A 17,052-nucleotide genomic window follows, 5' to 3' on the forward strand; every position below is an offset into this window, starting at 1 on the left:
TGCTCGTCTCAGTACCCCACCCCCACCCTGCTGCTTAATAAAACCTCAGACAGGCTTCTCAAATCTCTGGCTAGGTTCCATCTATTCCTCTTCAAAATATATCACAGATACATTTCATGGCACCATGACCAGAGTGGTGTCTTCCGCACACTATACTTACTATAAAGACCTCTTTGTCCCTGTCCTCCAACCTGGTCTACAGTCAGCTTCCACTTTCAATATAACAGAGTGTCCTACTCATAGCATGCACAATCCTCTGCTTAAAGCTCCATTACACTGAGAATAATGCCCCCTCCCCCTCGTTTACAATACCCTGCATTATTCCTTTTCTCCTCCTGGAGGCCACACCTCATTTATGTGTCTTGTCTTTAGGCTTCATTAAGCCAAGAGGGAATTGACCTCTTCCTCTAGTTTTCCTACGCACAGATCTCTCCCACCCCCATCTACCATCATACAACAAACAAATGAAAATATTAGATAATTTAACAAGACAGGTGACTATAAGAAGTGCCTAGGCACCCACCACCTAGCTCTGTTTAGTTATAAATGTTGGTCATACTTACTTTGGTTCATTCTGTCTCTTCCCATACTTCCCTGTTTTCTCTCTTGCTCCTTTTTGCACTGTAGCCTGACTTGGCCTTCTCTGCCCACTTCTCTCCCTCCTGTGTTCTGGGACTGCAGGAGGGCAATCCTGCCTTGGATTTTTCTCAAAGAAACCACATTCTGCCCTTCAGCCAAGGGCCCATGTGCTCCTCACTCCTGCATCTGGTATTTATTCTTCCAGCATCTGTTTTTGCAGTCAAGACATGCGTGTGGGCCCACCCACGATGTCTGGTGTTTGGCTTACCTGCAATTTTCCGTAAATGGTATTTTAGAGAGGGAAGGCTCCAAGGCTCCCCCTTTTCCTCAGCATGGGTTGTGACATGTGACAACTGACACAAGTGGTTTTCCATTGTCACTTACTGTGGTAGAGTATTTCATTGGGCGCGATGTCTAATCCATCTGTTTTCCTAATGGTGGATAATGGTGCCCTTTACAGTTTGGGTCATTGTGGACGACGATGCAAAGACATTTGCACGCATTTCCCTGAGCTCATGTTTGAGCTTCTTTAGGGTAAACCTTAAAAACAGCATTCCTGAATTATAAATAGAACATGTCTCCTCATCAGCTGGGCTAGATGATGGCAGATTGGTCTTTAAAGAGGTTGAACAAATTCCCAGGCCTAAACCAGCTCAGCTTTTCCAGAGCTCCACTTAGGCCCCTACAGAGCTGCCGATCAGGTATGTGCCGCCAGGGGGCGTCAGGCACCTCTCCAGGACTGCTGTGGACCAAACAGCAATAAAACGAAATAATAAAAACAGCAACAATCATGATAAAAGCAAAAACGTACCTAATCTGAAGAAAAAAGGACCCACATTGATAAAATAAACATCCGTGTGCTTAACATGTAATACATAGTAGGACTAACTTTTCACGCATCTATGCGTTATAGATGTTTAAGAAATAAAGTAACTTAGCTTATTATTATTTTTTTTTCTGCTCTCTCTCTTCTGGGTTCCGCTAAGATTCTGAGTTTGGTGGGCCTCCGACTGACTTATTCATATGTGTGTCTCCATAAACAACCTGTGGGACTATTTTTATTCTGTTTCTAAAGTGCACAAGTCTCTTTCTGGCACACCCAGCATGGATTCCAGAACACACCTTCATTGGTGCTGCCGTGTGCTCAGGGCATGGCTCTTCCAGCCTCCTAAGAGGGTCTTTTAGGTTGTTTGCAGTATGTGGCTATTTAAACAACGGTGGGTATACACGTTGCCAAGATGGATACTTTTGGGTTTTGCTCACGCTCAATTTTTGTGTTCCTGGAATCATGTCTGGCGTGTAACAAGTGTCCAGTAAATGTAAATTGAGCAAATGAATAAATGAACAGCCTCTTATGTGTTTCTGAGTTGCTCAAATGCAGTGTGTCCATAAATGGACGTGTAATGGTTGGATATGTGTACCATATATGGATGTATGTATACACATGCTGAGTTCTGGGGTGAACTCACTCCCCAAGGATACAGCATTAAATCGAACATCATCAGCAATTTGAGAGTGTTATGAGCTTCCCCCAGCTTTGCCAGATGTAGCTTGGGGTTGACTATAGGTTCAACACTACTGTGTATAAAAATCATACAACTGCTATTTTAATTGTCATTTCTGATAGCCCTCATTTGGTACTCTACTCCCCTTGACATCGTCTGTGGTTTCTGGTTTAGCAAATGAACAGGAGAGGGCCAGAGCGGGGTGAGGGTCCTTCCTAAGGCTGCGATCTGATTCCTCAGTGGGACTACAAGCCTTTATTTATCCCTGGATTCCATTTGTCCCTGGAGGTTCTTAAGCACATGTGTGAGGACATACCCGGGATCCCACAGGACTGAAGAGTTCAGCATGGGGACCTGGGCCACCTACTTGTCTAGCTGTACCTCAAGTTCTGAAGATCCTCATGAGGGTTGGGAGGAGACACCACAGGGATCCACGCTGTCCTTGTCTAGGAATACCTGGCATGAGGTCCCGGGATTCAGGTGTTCTAGCATTTTCAGCTACTGGGATTCTTCTAAGGATGCTGCATATTCCCAAGAGGGGAAGTTCCCTTTGGAGTCCTCTATATGTTTCCTCTGCCAATGGAAAACTATGCCAACCTGTTTGTCTGTCTTCCTGGTCTGACATATTGGTCATTATTTGGAGGAGAAAATGGTCTTGAATTAAGGGTCATATGTACCAGCAGACAGATTTGGGGAGTGTGGAGTACAACTGAGGCAGAAGGTTGGAACGTTCAGAGGTCCCCTTGGCCTCGGGGCAAAAGGGAGACATGCCAGAATGCTGGACAGAGTGAAGCATCAGGGCCTCCTGCCCCTGAGAACATGGGAAGCCTACCACTGGACTGGAGTATGGCAGCAGTCTGGTTTAAAATGCAACTCCAGAGAATTAGGCAGTGCGGTGGGTATGTAGAAGCCTAAGCCAGCTGCCCCGAGAAAGGAATATTTGCAGCACAAAGGGATGACACTCATTTGAGATCTTTTCCCATTTGAAAGTACTTAAAAAAAAAATCGTAACCTGTGAGCCCAGAGGGTGAGCACTCTGACTTAAACCCTGTTCACTTCCCTGTGCAAAGCAGGCCAGTCATTAGCTTCCAGCAAGAGGAGAAGGCAGGTTCTTACTTAACTCTTGGCTTGTGAGTTAAGTCGTCTGAAGTCCTAGAAAACAGCAGCAGTGAGGCCTCATCTCCTTTTGACAATGTTAAATATCATAAAGCACCGCACTGTTACTCAGTCGTGGGGCGATTCTGTCAGACTGTAAGTTAAGAAACAAACAGAGCTTCCTGACATGGTCTGTGCTCGGAATCCCGTGGCGAGTCCACACTGTGGATCAGACGAAGACCTCTCTGGTGGCAGGAATGTCTGCTCTTCTTTTACTCTCTTAACCCAACCACTCATCCTCTACTTCCCACTGGATGGGGATTTTATTTCATCCATGCCCTTTGATGTCTTTATTTTTCCTTCCCCTGAGGACACACAACACCTGACCCATCGTCGTCGGAGCCTCTCTGAATAGACTCCACACTCAATACATAACCTTTAATAACATTCAGCACCGTGTATCTCTTTAGGCGATGCAACTGCATCTTTTTTTGAAAGGTTCATGTAGTGGCTATTCCTGGTTGTCAACTTGACTATCGCTGGAATGAACTACAATCCAGATATAAGCCAGACAACCAGGAATAGCCACTACAGCTCAATTAAAATTTTTATTTTAACAGACTCATTCTTATCCTTTTAATAGCTACAGCGTGGATTAAGTATTTAGGCACTGCAAATCTAAGTATTTGTGTAGTGCGTTCCTTCACTAAACTATCCGCTCCCTAGATTCATTCTTTCCATTTTTCACTAATGGGACAGCACATTAGTCAGTCACTCTGAAGTGGAAGTTTTTAGATGTGTCATGTGATGCAGGCTCACACGGTGTTTTGCTAAGACAGACAGACTCACAGTGTTTTTACTGAGGAGGACACGTGACGTTTGGAGGGAGGACTCAATGGACAGTGAAGATGGGTTTGTATAGCTTGGCAATGCTTTCTTGGTCTTGAGTCTTTGTCTTCACTGATCTTTTACTTCATTGAGAGAGACACGGCAGAGAATTTCTCCTGGTATCCCTGCTGGTCCTGGTCACTCCCACAGACTCATGACAAGTCAGCAATGGGCTAGAAGGGGGGTTGAAACATTTGAGAACCCTTATTAAAAGTGGGTTTAAAAAAAAAAAATCTAAGCCTACCATGGAGGGGAAAACTTCTAAACAGAACTCCAATAGCTCAGACTCTAAGATTAAGAATTGATAAATGGGATCTCATGAAACTGAAAAGCTTCTGTAAGGCAAATGACATAGTCAATAGGATAAATCGGCAACCTCGAGATTGGGAGAAAATATTCACTAACCCCACATCTGATAGAGGACTAATATCCAAAATATACAAAGAACTCAAGAAGCTAACCTCCAAAAAAACCAAACGACCCAATCAAAAAGTGGGGTATAGAGCTAAACAGAGAATTCACAACAGAGGAATCTCAAATGGCTGAGAAGCACTTAAAGAAATATGCGAAGTCATCAGGGAAATGCAAATCAAAATGACCCCCGAGATTCTATCTTACACCAATCAGAATGGCTAAGATCAAAAACTCAAGTGACAGCAGATGCTGGCAAGGAGGTGAAGAAAGAGGAACACTCCTCCATTGCTGGTAGGATTGCAAACTGGTACAACCACTCTGGAAATCATTTTGGAGGTTCCTCAGAAAACTGGAAAGACACAGCTATATACCACTCTTGGGCTTCTACCCAAAAGATGCCTCACCATGCTGTAGGGACACATGCTCCACTATGTCCATAGTGGCCTTATCTGTGATAACCAGAAGCTGGAAACAACCCACATGTCCCACAACAGAAGAATAGATACAGAAAATGTGGTTCATTTACACAATGGAGTACTACTCAGCTATTAAAAACAAGGACATCACGAGTTTTGCAGGCAAATGGGTGGAACTAGAAAATATCATCCTGGGTGAGGTAACTCAGACCCAAAAGGACATGCATGGTATGCACTCAGTGATAAGTGGATATTAGCCAAAAAAGTACAGAATACCTAGAGTGCAATCCACAGAACTCAAGAAAGTTAACAAGTAGAAGGGCCCAAGTGAGGATGCTTCAATCCCATTTGGGAGGGGGAAGAAAACAATCATGGGGAGCAGAGAGAGGGAGGGACCTGGGTGGGAGAGGGGGAGAGGGAAAGAAGGGAACATGATCAGGTATGGGGTGGGGGAAGACAGGAGAGAAGGCCTGAGGACCCTCAGAATGATGGAAACATGCAACCTCAGGGGGAGGGAGGTGGGGGGACCCTCTAAAAAGTACCAGTGAGCTGGTAGGTGAGAGACTCTTAGGACCCAAAGGAGGGGGGACCTTAGATGAAATGCCCAACATTGGGGAGAAGGAACTTGTAGAATCCACCTCCAGTAGAAAAACAGGGAGGGCATCAAGTGGAGGGATGGGGTTGCCATCCCACAGTCAAAAACTCTGACCTAGAATTGTTCCTGTCTAAAAGAACTGCAGGGACAAAAACTGAGAAAAGTAGGAAGAACAACAGTATAAGCCAACCTGATCACCCAGAGCTCCCAGGGACTAAACTGGCAGCCAACGAGTACACATGGAGAGACCCATGGCTCCAGATACATAGGTAGCGGAGAATGGCCTTGTCGGGCATCAATGGGAGGAGAGGCCCTTGGTCCTGTGAAGGCTCCATGCCCCAGTGTAGGGGAATACGAGGCCAGGGAGGCAGGAGTGGGTGGGTGGATGGGTGGGTGGGGGAACACCCTCATAGAAGCAGGGGGAGGGGAGAGAGGATAGGGAGTTTCTGGGGAGGGGACAGGGAAAGGAGATAACATTTGAAATGTAAATAAAGAAAATATCCAATAATAAATAAATAAATAAATAAATAAATAAATAAATAAAATGGAGAAGAGACTGAGGGAAAGGAGGTCCAGTGACTGGCCTAACTTGGGATCTACCTCAAGGGGAGGCTCCAAGGCCTGACACTATTACTGATACTATGGTGTGTTTACAGACGGGAGCCTGGCATGGCTCTCCTCTGAGAGGCCCAACAAGCAGCTGACTGAGACAGAAGCAGATACTTATACCTAGCCAATGATCTGAAGTCAGGGACCCCTGTGGTTGATTTAGGGGAAAGACTGGAAGAAGTTGAGGAAGAGGGCAGCCACATAGAAAGACCAGCAGTCTCAACTAACCTGGGTCCCTGAGATCTCTCAGACACTGATCCACCAACCATGCGGCGTACATGAGCTGGTCCAAAGCCCTCAACACATACACAGCAGAGGTCTGCCTGGTCTGGCCTTGGTGGGAGAAGAGGCGCCATCCCTGAAAAGACTTCAGGCCCCCAGGGAGTAAGGGAGACCTGGTGGGGTGGGGAGGACATCCTCTTGAAGACATGGGGGAGGACAAATGGGATGAGGAACTGTGGGAGGGTGTTCTGAGGAACTGTGGGAGGGTGTTCTGAGAGAGGGGCAATGACTGGATTGTAAAAAAGAAATAAAAGCAATATAAAAAAATCTAAGCCCTACATTACTCTATGCTTGCTGTACAGCTATGCAATGGGCATTGCCCCAGGTTTTAGAAGTGTGGGTAAGTTTTAGTCTCCGATAGAGACAGGAGAGAGATAAGATGATTAAACTGTTGAATGCATCAGCATAGGTACATGAGGGCAGATGCTAAGGGAATATGGACACAAGCTTTGGAAACCTTTCTCTGAGGAGTAACGGGTAGACACAAACTTGGGGATAGGGAGAGATGAAAGCTAAGCAAAGAGCAGAGGAACACAGCACAGTCCTGTGCCCAGATTATCACATGGAGAGAACACCAAGTACAGGAGTCTGACCAAAAGTGTCTCCCGTAGGCTCATGTATAAGAATGCTTGATCCCCAGTTGGAGGTACCACTTGGGAGTGTTTGGGAGCCTTTAGAAGGTACAGCCTTGCTGGTGTTGGGCTTTAAGGGGTGGGAGCCTAACTTCGCTTCCTGTTCTCTGCTTGCCTCATGTGGATGCACGTGATTAGCTAGCCGTCTTCCTGCCGCCGCCGCCGTGCCTTCTGCATCGTGGTAGACCGTTCCTCTGGAACTGTAAGCCAAGATGAGCCCGTCCCTTCCTTGCGTTGCTTTTGGCCGTGGTGTTTTATACAGCAACGAAAAAGTAACCAATGCATTAAGTATCTGGTGGTGTGCATTTAAGGTTAGCCGAGCAGGCTGGCGATGCTCAGGTCATATACTCCACAGGTCTTCAGACTCTCCCTTGCTCAGCTTCTGTGAGATGGATGCTGAACCTTTGGACTACTCTGAATAATAAAAGTATTTCTGTATACCCGAGATCTCCGGCTGGCCAGGTGGTTCATGCCAATAATGTGATTTATGGGGAACACCTGTTCTCCTACATCTAGGTTGTTTTGGACCATGCTGCTTCAATTTGACCTCTTCTGGGGCTGGGGATGGAGTGGCTAAGGTCAGTCACATACATGCTGCCTTCTAGTGTGACTGACCCTCAATAAAGCTCTGCCCACCGAAGCTCAGGAGAGCATCTGTGGTTGGCAATATTTTGTAAGTTTCCCCACCAGGAGAATTGTGTTTATGTGCATCCCCTGGAAGAGGATCATGGGAAATGTAGGTTTCCCCGGACTCTGTCCTATTAGCCTTTCCATAAAGAGTTGGGTGTACTAGATCTTTATGAATTATGATCAGGAGTAACAGATCCTTCCATGGGCTGTAGATCCCAGTGTGACTTTACCTAGTACTTAGCCCTATCTAGAAATCTGGAAAACATGAAAATCAATGAATTTTCTTGGGATGGGGGTAAGGGAGATCAAAGGCACTTACAATGTACTCAAAGAGATCAGCAGTGTCACCTGGGAGATGTCCGCAGCCATTCCCATGTCCCATGGGCCACTTGGGATTCCAAACAGCCACTCCCCTGTATTTATTAGTAATGAAGATGAGTGTGGTCATTATACAAGCTGGAGGGGAAAAACAAATCCAAGAGCTGTTTGTCATCTTCGATGCTACTGCACATTGAAAATTCAGAGGTGGTATTGCTAATTTGTTCCATGATCACATATCCGTGGTGGCAGAGTAAAGTCAAGGGAGAAATAGGGCGAGGGGGTGGTTGCGGCAATTTAAGCAATTGATTGGCACAAAGGACTTGGTTATCAAGGCTGTAAATAAGGCATCAGTTTCAGGGATAGGTGTGCACCAAAGTGTTTCTCAAATTTCTGTTTGCTTGGATAAGCATGCAGCCTTCTTAAAAGTGTGCCTCGAATCCGTAATAGCTAGAAAATGTTGGCTACCACAGTGGGGCGGGGAATGTGCTTAAGTAAATAATTGTTTCAATCAATGGGGAACTTCAGTTTTGATGCCTTTTTGAGGCTTGAGGCAGAGGTCTGTTTGAGATGACGATGGGCAGTGTGGACATTAGTTGGGCAGCAGTGTCCCTGAAGCCCAGTGATCCAAGGGTTCCACAGATGGACCGGGAGATCAAATGCCTCAATGCTGGGCGAGGTCCTTTCTATTTCTTCCTTTTTCTAATTACAACAGCCTCTCTGCTCTGTTCTATGAAAGGGAAGGTGGTTAATTGCTAACTGCAGGCTTCCTTCGAGTTCTACTGGGTGACTTGGGGCCTGATCCTTAAACTCTCAGGGTATCATTGTACTCATTGTATACTGGTAATTGTGGTAGCACTCCGCATGTGGGATTTTATACAATTTCTTTTGGAAGAGTGAATGAGATAATGTCTGTAAAGCACTTGGCACAGCGCCTGGCATACATTAAGGGGTCACACAACAAAACCATAAAGAGTAGCAGGATTTTCAGTAAATTATCAAACATAAAGAGTCATTTCTTTTTTCAGGGCTGCATGCCAGCCACATAAGTCCCAGGACTGTCATCCTGGGAGAGGACATCTACACCTACATACCTTGGGTTAGAGACGGATGTGACAGAAATATTTTGCTGGTACTTGGTCCAAGGCTCAGGACACATTTGATTTTTAGTTTATTAAAAATTTATTTATTTATTTATGCATTTATTTATTTATGTATTTATTTCTGTGTGTGTAGGTCAGAGGGTAACATGTGGGAGCAGGTTCTCTCCTTTCAGTATGTGGGCCCAGGATATTGGACTCAGGTTGTCGGCCTTGGCAGTAGGTGCCTATACCCACTGAGAAATCCTTCCGGCCTCAGTCTACATAGTAAAGTGTAACACATAACTAAGGTGTAATTATTGTGTTGAGGTGCCAAATTATTCTCTCGCCACCTAGGAGGAAGGAATGTGCCCTAGGGGACAAGTGGGTAAGACAATCAGTAGGGCTGAGCTCTGAACTGCAGACACACCCTCTTGTGTCGCTAGCGTCTCGGGAATTCTTGTAAGGAGGGTGTTTGGTGGAAAGAAACAACAGCTCCAGACTTTGGAGATGATGCAGATGACTTGGGTGTACATCCTAGCTTTTCCAAAACAAATGTTTTGAATGTGAGATGCCCCCTCTCCCACCCTGTGCCCACCCATATGCTCATGTGTTTCAACACTTGGTCCCCAGTTGATAGAGCTGTTTTGGAAGGTTGTAGAACTTTTAGGAGGTGGAGCCTAACTGGAAGAAGTGGGGTCCATAGGGATGGGGCTTGAGTTTTAACAGCCCAGCCCTACTTCATGTCCTGTCAGCTTCCAGGCACTTTATACTCTCTCGGCCATGCTCGCGCTCACCATGTTGGACTGCATCCCTTTGAACTGTAAGCCAAAGCAAAACCGTCCTCCCTTGATTTGCTTCTGGTCAGGTAAGCTGTCTCAGGAGTGAGAAAAGTAACTAATACAAGTGTGACTTTTGGTGCGCTATTCACTTTTCTCCATCTCAACTCCTTCTATAGGAAGGAGAAATCACTTGACTTGCAGAGTTGTAATGATAAAATTACATAAGGCAAGGTATGTAAACCATTAGCTACATGGTAAGTGCTTCATAAATGATGGCAATTATGCTTATATAAGCAAGCAAAGCACGGGTATGACAAACTGTGAAATGCATTCGTGGTAACTGTCATTGTTTTGTGACAAAAATTCCTGTGAGACCAAATTAGTTTCTCTCTCAGAAAGAATGATAAGACAGGGATAGCAGGGGCTTTGATTTGAGGGTTGGCAAATGTGTGCAGTTCAGGCTGAGAAAGGATCTATCATTTAGATCAACTCTCTGTCCCAGAAATATGCTCATTATTGTCCTGAGGGAAAGTGACTTTGGGGATCATGCTGGGCAGATGGGAGGGTATAAAGTGGAGTGGACCCCCTCAGGCAGGGGAAGATCAACAGTGAACTGCACTTTTAAAGATAGTGCTATGTATTAGGGTAGGATGAACAAGACAGATTGGGTGGGAATGGACTGAGTTCAACTCCACAGGAAGTGTGAACAGGCTCACGGGCATGCAGATGGGGCCTCTGACCTTCCTATAGCTCCTTCTGCATCATGAATTCAGGCAGTCTTGAGACTCCTAACTCTGAAATCATGATGGGCATGTATCTTAGGGTTTTACTGCTGTGAACAGATACCATGACCAATGCAAGTCTTATGAAGGACAACATTTAATTGGGGCTGGCTTACAGGTTCAGAGGTTCAGTCCATTATCGTCAAGGCGGGAACATGGCAGCTTCCAGAGAGGCATGGTGCAGGCAGAGCTGAGAGTTCTACATCTTCATCTGAAGGCTGCTAGTGGAAGACTGGCTTTCAAGCAGCTAGGAGTAGGGAAAAAAAAACCACACCCACAGTGACACACCTACTCCAACAAGGCCATGCTAACTCCAACAGGACCACACCTTCTGATAGTGTCACTCCCTGAGCTGAGCGCATATAAACTGGAACAGTATGTATGCACCAAAAACCAGAGTTTCTCATCCTTAGCACTCCTGACATTTTGATCTTGGACTGTGTGATGTAGGGTATAGGTTTGTCCTGTGCCCCGTCTTGGGCATCCTGCAAGGGGAATGAAGGCAGGAGAACCAGGCTAGGGAGAAATCTCCTCAAATAAGCTTGTGGTTGGTTTCCTTCTGGCTTGACCCATGCTCATCCTGCATTTGAACCATTTTCCCAGGAAAAGCCCCAGGTGGTCCTCACCGAGCCAAGATGGTAAGGAACAAAGGTTTCCAAGCAGAAAATCCTCTATTCATCAAAATTCTATCATCCACTGGCGAATAAACATGAATGAACTTTACAAACACAGGGACTATACTTACTTTTTGTCAACTTGGGCACAGTGAACCTCAGCGGAGGAACTACTCGTTTCAGACTGGCCTGTAGGCACATCCGTGGGGGCATTTTCTTGGTTTCTTATTGATGTGGGAGCACCCAGCCCAATGCAAGCAGTGTCATTCCTGGGCAGGTAGCTCTGGGTTATATAAGAAAGCAGGCTGAATAAATCATAGAGGACAAGTCCATACACAGGGTTCCTTCATGGCCTCTGCTTCAGGTCCTGCCTCCAGTTCTTGCCTTGCCTTCCCTCCATGATGGATGGTCAGTTTGGAAATATAAGATGAAATAAACCCTATCCTTCTCAAATTGCATTTGATTATTAGGCCCCATAGGCTCATAGGGAGTGGCACTATTAGCAGGTGTGGTCTGGTTGGAGTAGGTGTGGCCTTGTTGGAGGAAGTATGTCAGTAGGGGTGGGCTTTGAGGTGTCAGGAGCTCAAGCCAGGCTTAGTGCCTCTGCTCTCCATTCCTGCTGCCTATTCCAGAACTCTCAGCTCTTTCTCCAGTACCAAGTCTGCCTTCATGCCGCCACGCTTTTTTTTTTTTTTTTTACCATGATGATATTGGACGAAACCTCTAAACTCTAAGCTAGCCTAATTAAATGCTTTCTTTTGTAAGAGTTGCTGAGGTCATGGTGTCTCTTCACAGCAATTAAACCCCAAGTCAGTCATGTTTACCACAGGCACAGAAACCAGGCCTGCACGAGGGAGGACGTTGTTTCAGCTGTGGCCATCAGCAACATCAGCAACAGGAAAATAGTCCTTCTGCGTGAAGAAAGTCAGTGGTGCTTAAGACCTTGCTGGAGAACAGGTCTGGGAAGAGCTGAGAACCTGGGAGTAACTTGACTTCCAGACATTGGTTAGAAAGGTGGCAATATGTGAACTGGACCTTGTTCCCCTACTATGATATTGTATATGTAGGACCCAAAATCTGTTTCTCTTCTTCCAGAGAAAATAAAACCTGCATGTTGGTCCAGTGCCATCTCTCAGTGGGGCAGGTTTTGTTCCCATTGGGAATATGTGGCCGAGTCTACTGACATCTTTGGCTGTCAAAACCAGAGGAGTGTGTGACGGGCATCAGATGCGTACAGACCAGGGACACTGCTAAACAGCCTACAGCATAGAGTCCCCGTGATCCCCGATTATTAAGCCCCAGTTCAAAGCATCAGGAGTGCTAAGGATGAGAAGTCCTGGTCTGGTGCAAATGTAAATATGCCTCTCAGATGGAGGAGCAGCGCTCCTGGCACCAGTGTCGGATGTAACGGGGATGGGCCATGGCTAATAAGCGCCCTTTCGTTGGTAGACAAACACAGAAGGAAGGATGATGGGAAGGCGAAAGTTCTGGGGGCATAAATGAGCACACGTGGAGCTTCAGGCTAACCTCTCAAGGTAGATAGAGGGAGAAGGGCAGAGTTTTTCATTTGAAGTCAACTCTTACTTATTTAAAAGCGATTTCCTTAAGCACATAATTATATGTTTATTTCCCGAAGGAACTCTTGAGGCAGAGGAGACCTGCTTAAATTATGGGGAGGGAACAGCACACAGGGCTTTAATGGGGTTAGAAAAATCTTCTGTCTCCTTCAAAGGAGCCTTGGGAGGAAGGTAGGAGCAGATTCTGCTCTGGGAGTGCGAGAGGACTCAGAGGAGGAACAGATAGCAGAAAGGGCGAGGACCCGTCAGGTCACATAGCACAGTCGATCAGTACTGGCAAGGAGACACAACTCTTGGGCAGAGTTTCAAGCCCCTCACCTCCTCCTGTACGGGTAAGCTCTGGCCGTGAAATAAAAGAGCCTAGGTAAGGGACCTTTCCCTCTTGCATGGTTATGCCCTCCTCGGAGGGGGAAAACGTGCACACAGACATGCGCACTCCCGCAGGAGCTGGCCTGGTTTGCATCACGGTGCAGTCATGGGCGGGGCAAGGTGGGTAGATCTTCTAGAGTAGGGAAGGTGAGGATTTTAGCAGTGTGTCCGCCCTTTTCCCCTCCTTGCAGCCTGAATGCCTGGGACTCTGGAGTTTCTTCTCTTTGGCTGATATATCCCCCTGGGTGGGCTAGAGAGGATCCAAGGAGACAGTTAAGGAATGGGTCCCCAGACAAAGCAGAGAAAGGATTTCAGATGAGGGCTCTTATATTTCTTGCTTAAAAAGCCTTTTGTGTAAGGGAGCTGGATCATGTTGCCTTAGGGGGAGCAGGGAAGTCGGAACGGAAGTACGGGGGAGGGGATGGTGTAGGCCTAGCTGTGGTCTTTGATAGGAGAGATGGAGGCTGTAGGGGAACTCTTGACTGTCTGTCCTGCGTCAGGAATAGTAAAGATAGCCTTTAGTGTACACCACATGTGAAGAGACTGCCATTACCCTTCTCCAGAAGGCAGGGCTCCTGAGAGTAGGAATCGTGGCTTATTTTGCGGAGTCGGTTCCACCTCCAACAGCACCTGGTTCACACAGGCACGCAGAGCATACCTCAGAATGAATTCTCCTGTATTCAGTTCAGCCTATTATGGCAGAAGATAGGGCACGAATTCAGACTGACATTATGGGAAAAGTGTCCACTGGGTTCATGTATGACGTTTATCTCATCTCTCAGAAAGTCCAAAGTGTGGTGCTTGTGGCAGGGGAGGAGATAACACCTGAGAGACATGGCCAAGATTCATAGTCCCAGAGCTATTTATTTGATCACTTCATATCCACTCTGTAACCACCAAGATGCAGTTTCAGCATTCGTTGGTCTGGGGCTGGGGATGACATAGGGGTTGGGTCCATCTGAGGCTGGTAAGAGCTGGCCAGCCTTGGAGAGAGAGGTGGGGGGACGGGGAGGGAGAAAGAGTCCGGGCGGGGGAGGGGGACCAGGAAGGGAGAGGGAGAGGGAGGGGGATAGAGAAACAGACAAGACAGGAGACAGACAGAGACCTCATCTATGAGCACAATATGCAAGTCTTCTGTACCCTGAGGGGAACAAAGATGGCTCAGGTAGGACAGACGACCCTAAATAAGGGGCGATATCAACGGTGCACCCACCGTTTGGGAGCATAGCTGGGGCTACTTGGAGGCCGATTGGCCAGAGACAGGGATCTCTTTCACTGACCAGTTCTCCTCTATCACATATGGTCAGGGGATGGCACCTAGAATCCCATCATCTCCAAGGTGTGTGCTGAAGTCCCGGTCCATCCTTCTGTTTCCTGGAACTGTGACTGGAGGCCTTTCTGAACTCTAGCCACCTCATCCAAAGAACAGAAGTGGTGTGTGTGTGTGTGTGTGTGTGTGTGTGTGTGTGTCTTTTCATCAACCCAGGGCTACAGGAAGCTGATGTATTGGGCATGCTGCGTACATGCTATGCAGTGGTAATGAGTTCCTATTCGTTATTACGTCATTTTCAAGGGGCCTCAGCCACCTTGCCGGCCAGGTTGGGGAAGGACTACTTTTGTCCAATAGGAGCCAGAGGGAGCTGAAAGAGAGTACTTTAGTCCCTTCCTCTCTGGCAGCAGAGGTCCCGGAGGGGAAAGGAGGGATGCTGAATCCCTCATTTTGTTCGCTGGTAGAACTGGAAGACGGCCTTCTCTTGTTCATATGTCTCAATGGATCCGGGTCGCAGGCGCCGGATCTCAGCGATGGCATCTCCAGCAGCCAAACCCCGCTCCTTCACCAGGTAGCAGGCCAGCATGGTGCCAGTGCGGCCAAAGCCTAGGGCACAGTGCACGCCAACAGCCTGTGAAGTGGAGACTGATGTCTGCGTCCGCAATACTCCCCCTGACCCCGCCCCACCCATCTTAGGTCCTCACAGGACAAGAAGTGACATCCAAGCTGTGGGGGACTGTCCTTGCTTCAGGTGACTAGGAGGCCGCTGAAATGGCTGGTTCCAGCTTTGGGTTCTCAGCCTGCCTCTCCTGGCCCTCTATCCTGTGCTGTCTTGTACAGTACATCCAGCCACCGGTGGTGCTATTTTTCCTGAAATGTGTCAGTCCAAACTGAGATGAGGTGCAAAATACTTACCAGGCCCTGAAGATGCGGCATGAAAAAGACTGGAAAGGCCTCATTAATAATTTGTTTCATATTGATTCTGTGTTGAAATAATATTTTTTTGACTTACTGGATTAGTACGAAATTAACTTCACCCGCTTGCTTCTTTTTCATCTTTTTTTTTTTTTAAGTAGCTGCTAGTAAAATTTAAAATTACAAGTGTGTTTCTATGACATATGGACCTCTAAGTAAATGGGTTTTGAACCGCTTCCATCTGACTTCTGCGCTCCCTGGACTCCTGGAAGTATTTCACTTGACAGTATTCTCTCCCCCCCACCCCCCAGCCTACTTGGCACCACCTGTCCTAGCAGCATAGTTGACTTTTATCGGGGGTGGGTGGGTGGGGGGGTGAGTGGGTGGGGTGGGGAGTGGGTCCATCTAGCTCCCACCCCGCTTACCCTGTCACCCCCCCAGACCCTCCCACTCCTAGCGGACTCCAGCCCCGGCCCCGCCCACTTATTGCTTTCCAGGCCCCGCCCTCTCGCTGTGGCTCGCGACCGCACTGACCTCTCCCCTGGCACTGGCCTCGTCCACGATCTTCACAAATTGGTCGATCTGTTCCGGGGACGGCGGGCAAAAGTCAGGGATGCGCATTCGATGTAGCGTGAGGCCGGGACAGCTGTCACTGTGAGGGGGCCCGCGCTCGGTCAGGGACACCAAGTGCCGCACGCCCAGGTCCAGTAGGAACTGGTAGTGCGCGGGCAGCCGCGGCAACGCCAGCCCGGCCAGCCGTCCCGGAAGCACCCAGGAGAAGTTGGGGGGTTGCACGCCCATCGTGGTGGAAGGGCACCCAGGGCGAGCCGGGCCTTTCCTACTCTGCCCGGCGATCAGATCACCCCCCCCCCCCCCGGGGGCTGGATTCGGTCCCTGCTCAGCACTTGTCCTAGCGGGCCGTGGTAGTCGGTCGGATCCGCCCCCCGTGATGCTCCTCCCCAGCCAGGATTGGCTGAACAGCGGGGGCGGGGCTAAGACGGCTCCTAGGCACGCAGAGAAGCCCGACAGCCCAACGGCTGCGGAGCGGGGCACGCGTTCATAGGCTGGGTAATCAGCAGCAAGCGTGATTAGCGCAGCCGGGAGCGAGCGCGCTAAGGAAAACCTGGAACAAATTAATTGCTCCAGTAGAGAAAACAGCCCAGGGCCGGGCTCTGCTGCTCCCTGGTGGTGCGTTGGAGTTACTGCATCGTGGGCCAGCAGCCTAAGGGCCTGGTCTCCTCTTCAAAGTTTTTGTACAAGGGTTTAAGGAATATTAGACGAATTTACTTCTGCCTGGGCGCGGGTGTGGGTGGGTAATCTCTTCAGTGACCAAGCAGTCATGGTTGGTGTCTTCTTGAGTTCTTGAAGTAAGAGGGAACTACCATGTCCCAGACAGTAGAAAATTTCATTTTTCTACCACTGGGACTGTTAAAGGTTGGTGTGTGTGTGTGTGTGTGTGTGTGTGTGTGTGTGTGTGTGTGTGTGTGTGGTGGGGATATGTGGCACTGGAAATGGTACTCAGGGTAATAGAGTAATTACAATCAACAACATGGGAGTTAGCAACATTTAAGCTTTTCTTTGTGTTAGGTACTTGCGCGAGCACTTTTTATAGATGTTGTCATATGGTAGATGATCACGGTAACCCCATTTTAGAGATGAGAAAACTGAGGCACTGAGGAAACTAAGGATGATACCATTCTC

At 47.7% G+C, this 17,052-nt stretch overlaps 1 protein-coding gene across 1 annotated transcript; it reads right to left on the reverse strand.

Moving 5' to 3' along the window:
• Nucleotides 1-14,005: 14,005 nt before the first annotated feature.
• Dusp23 (dual specificity phosphatase 23) lies at nucleotides 14,006-16,301 on the reverse strand. The gene is made up of 2 exons (XM_031390169.1): nucleotides 15,886-16,301; nucleotides 14,006-15,067 (listed from the first exon to the last, which is right to left on the reverse strand). Exons 1-2 carry the CDS (start codon nucleotides 16,150-16,152, stop codon nucleotides 14,882-14,884), a joined length of 453 nt encoding a protein of 150 aa, XP_031246029.1. The 5' UTR covers nucleotides 16,153-16,301; the 3' UTR covers nucleotides 14,006-14,881.
• Nucleotides 16,302-17,052: the final 751 nt, after the last annotated feature.

Source organism: Mastomys coucha, unplaced genomic scaffold (assembly GCF_008632895.1).
Source record: "Mastomys coucha isolate ucsf_1 unplaced genomic scaffold, UCSF_Mcou_1 pScaffold1, whole genome shotgun sequence".
NCBI lineage: Eukaryota > Metazoa > Chordata > Mammalia > Rodentia > Muridae > Mastomys > Mastomys coucha.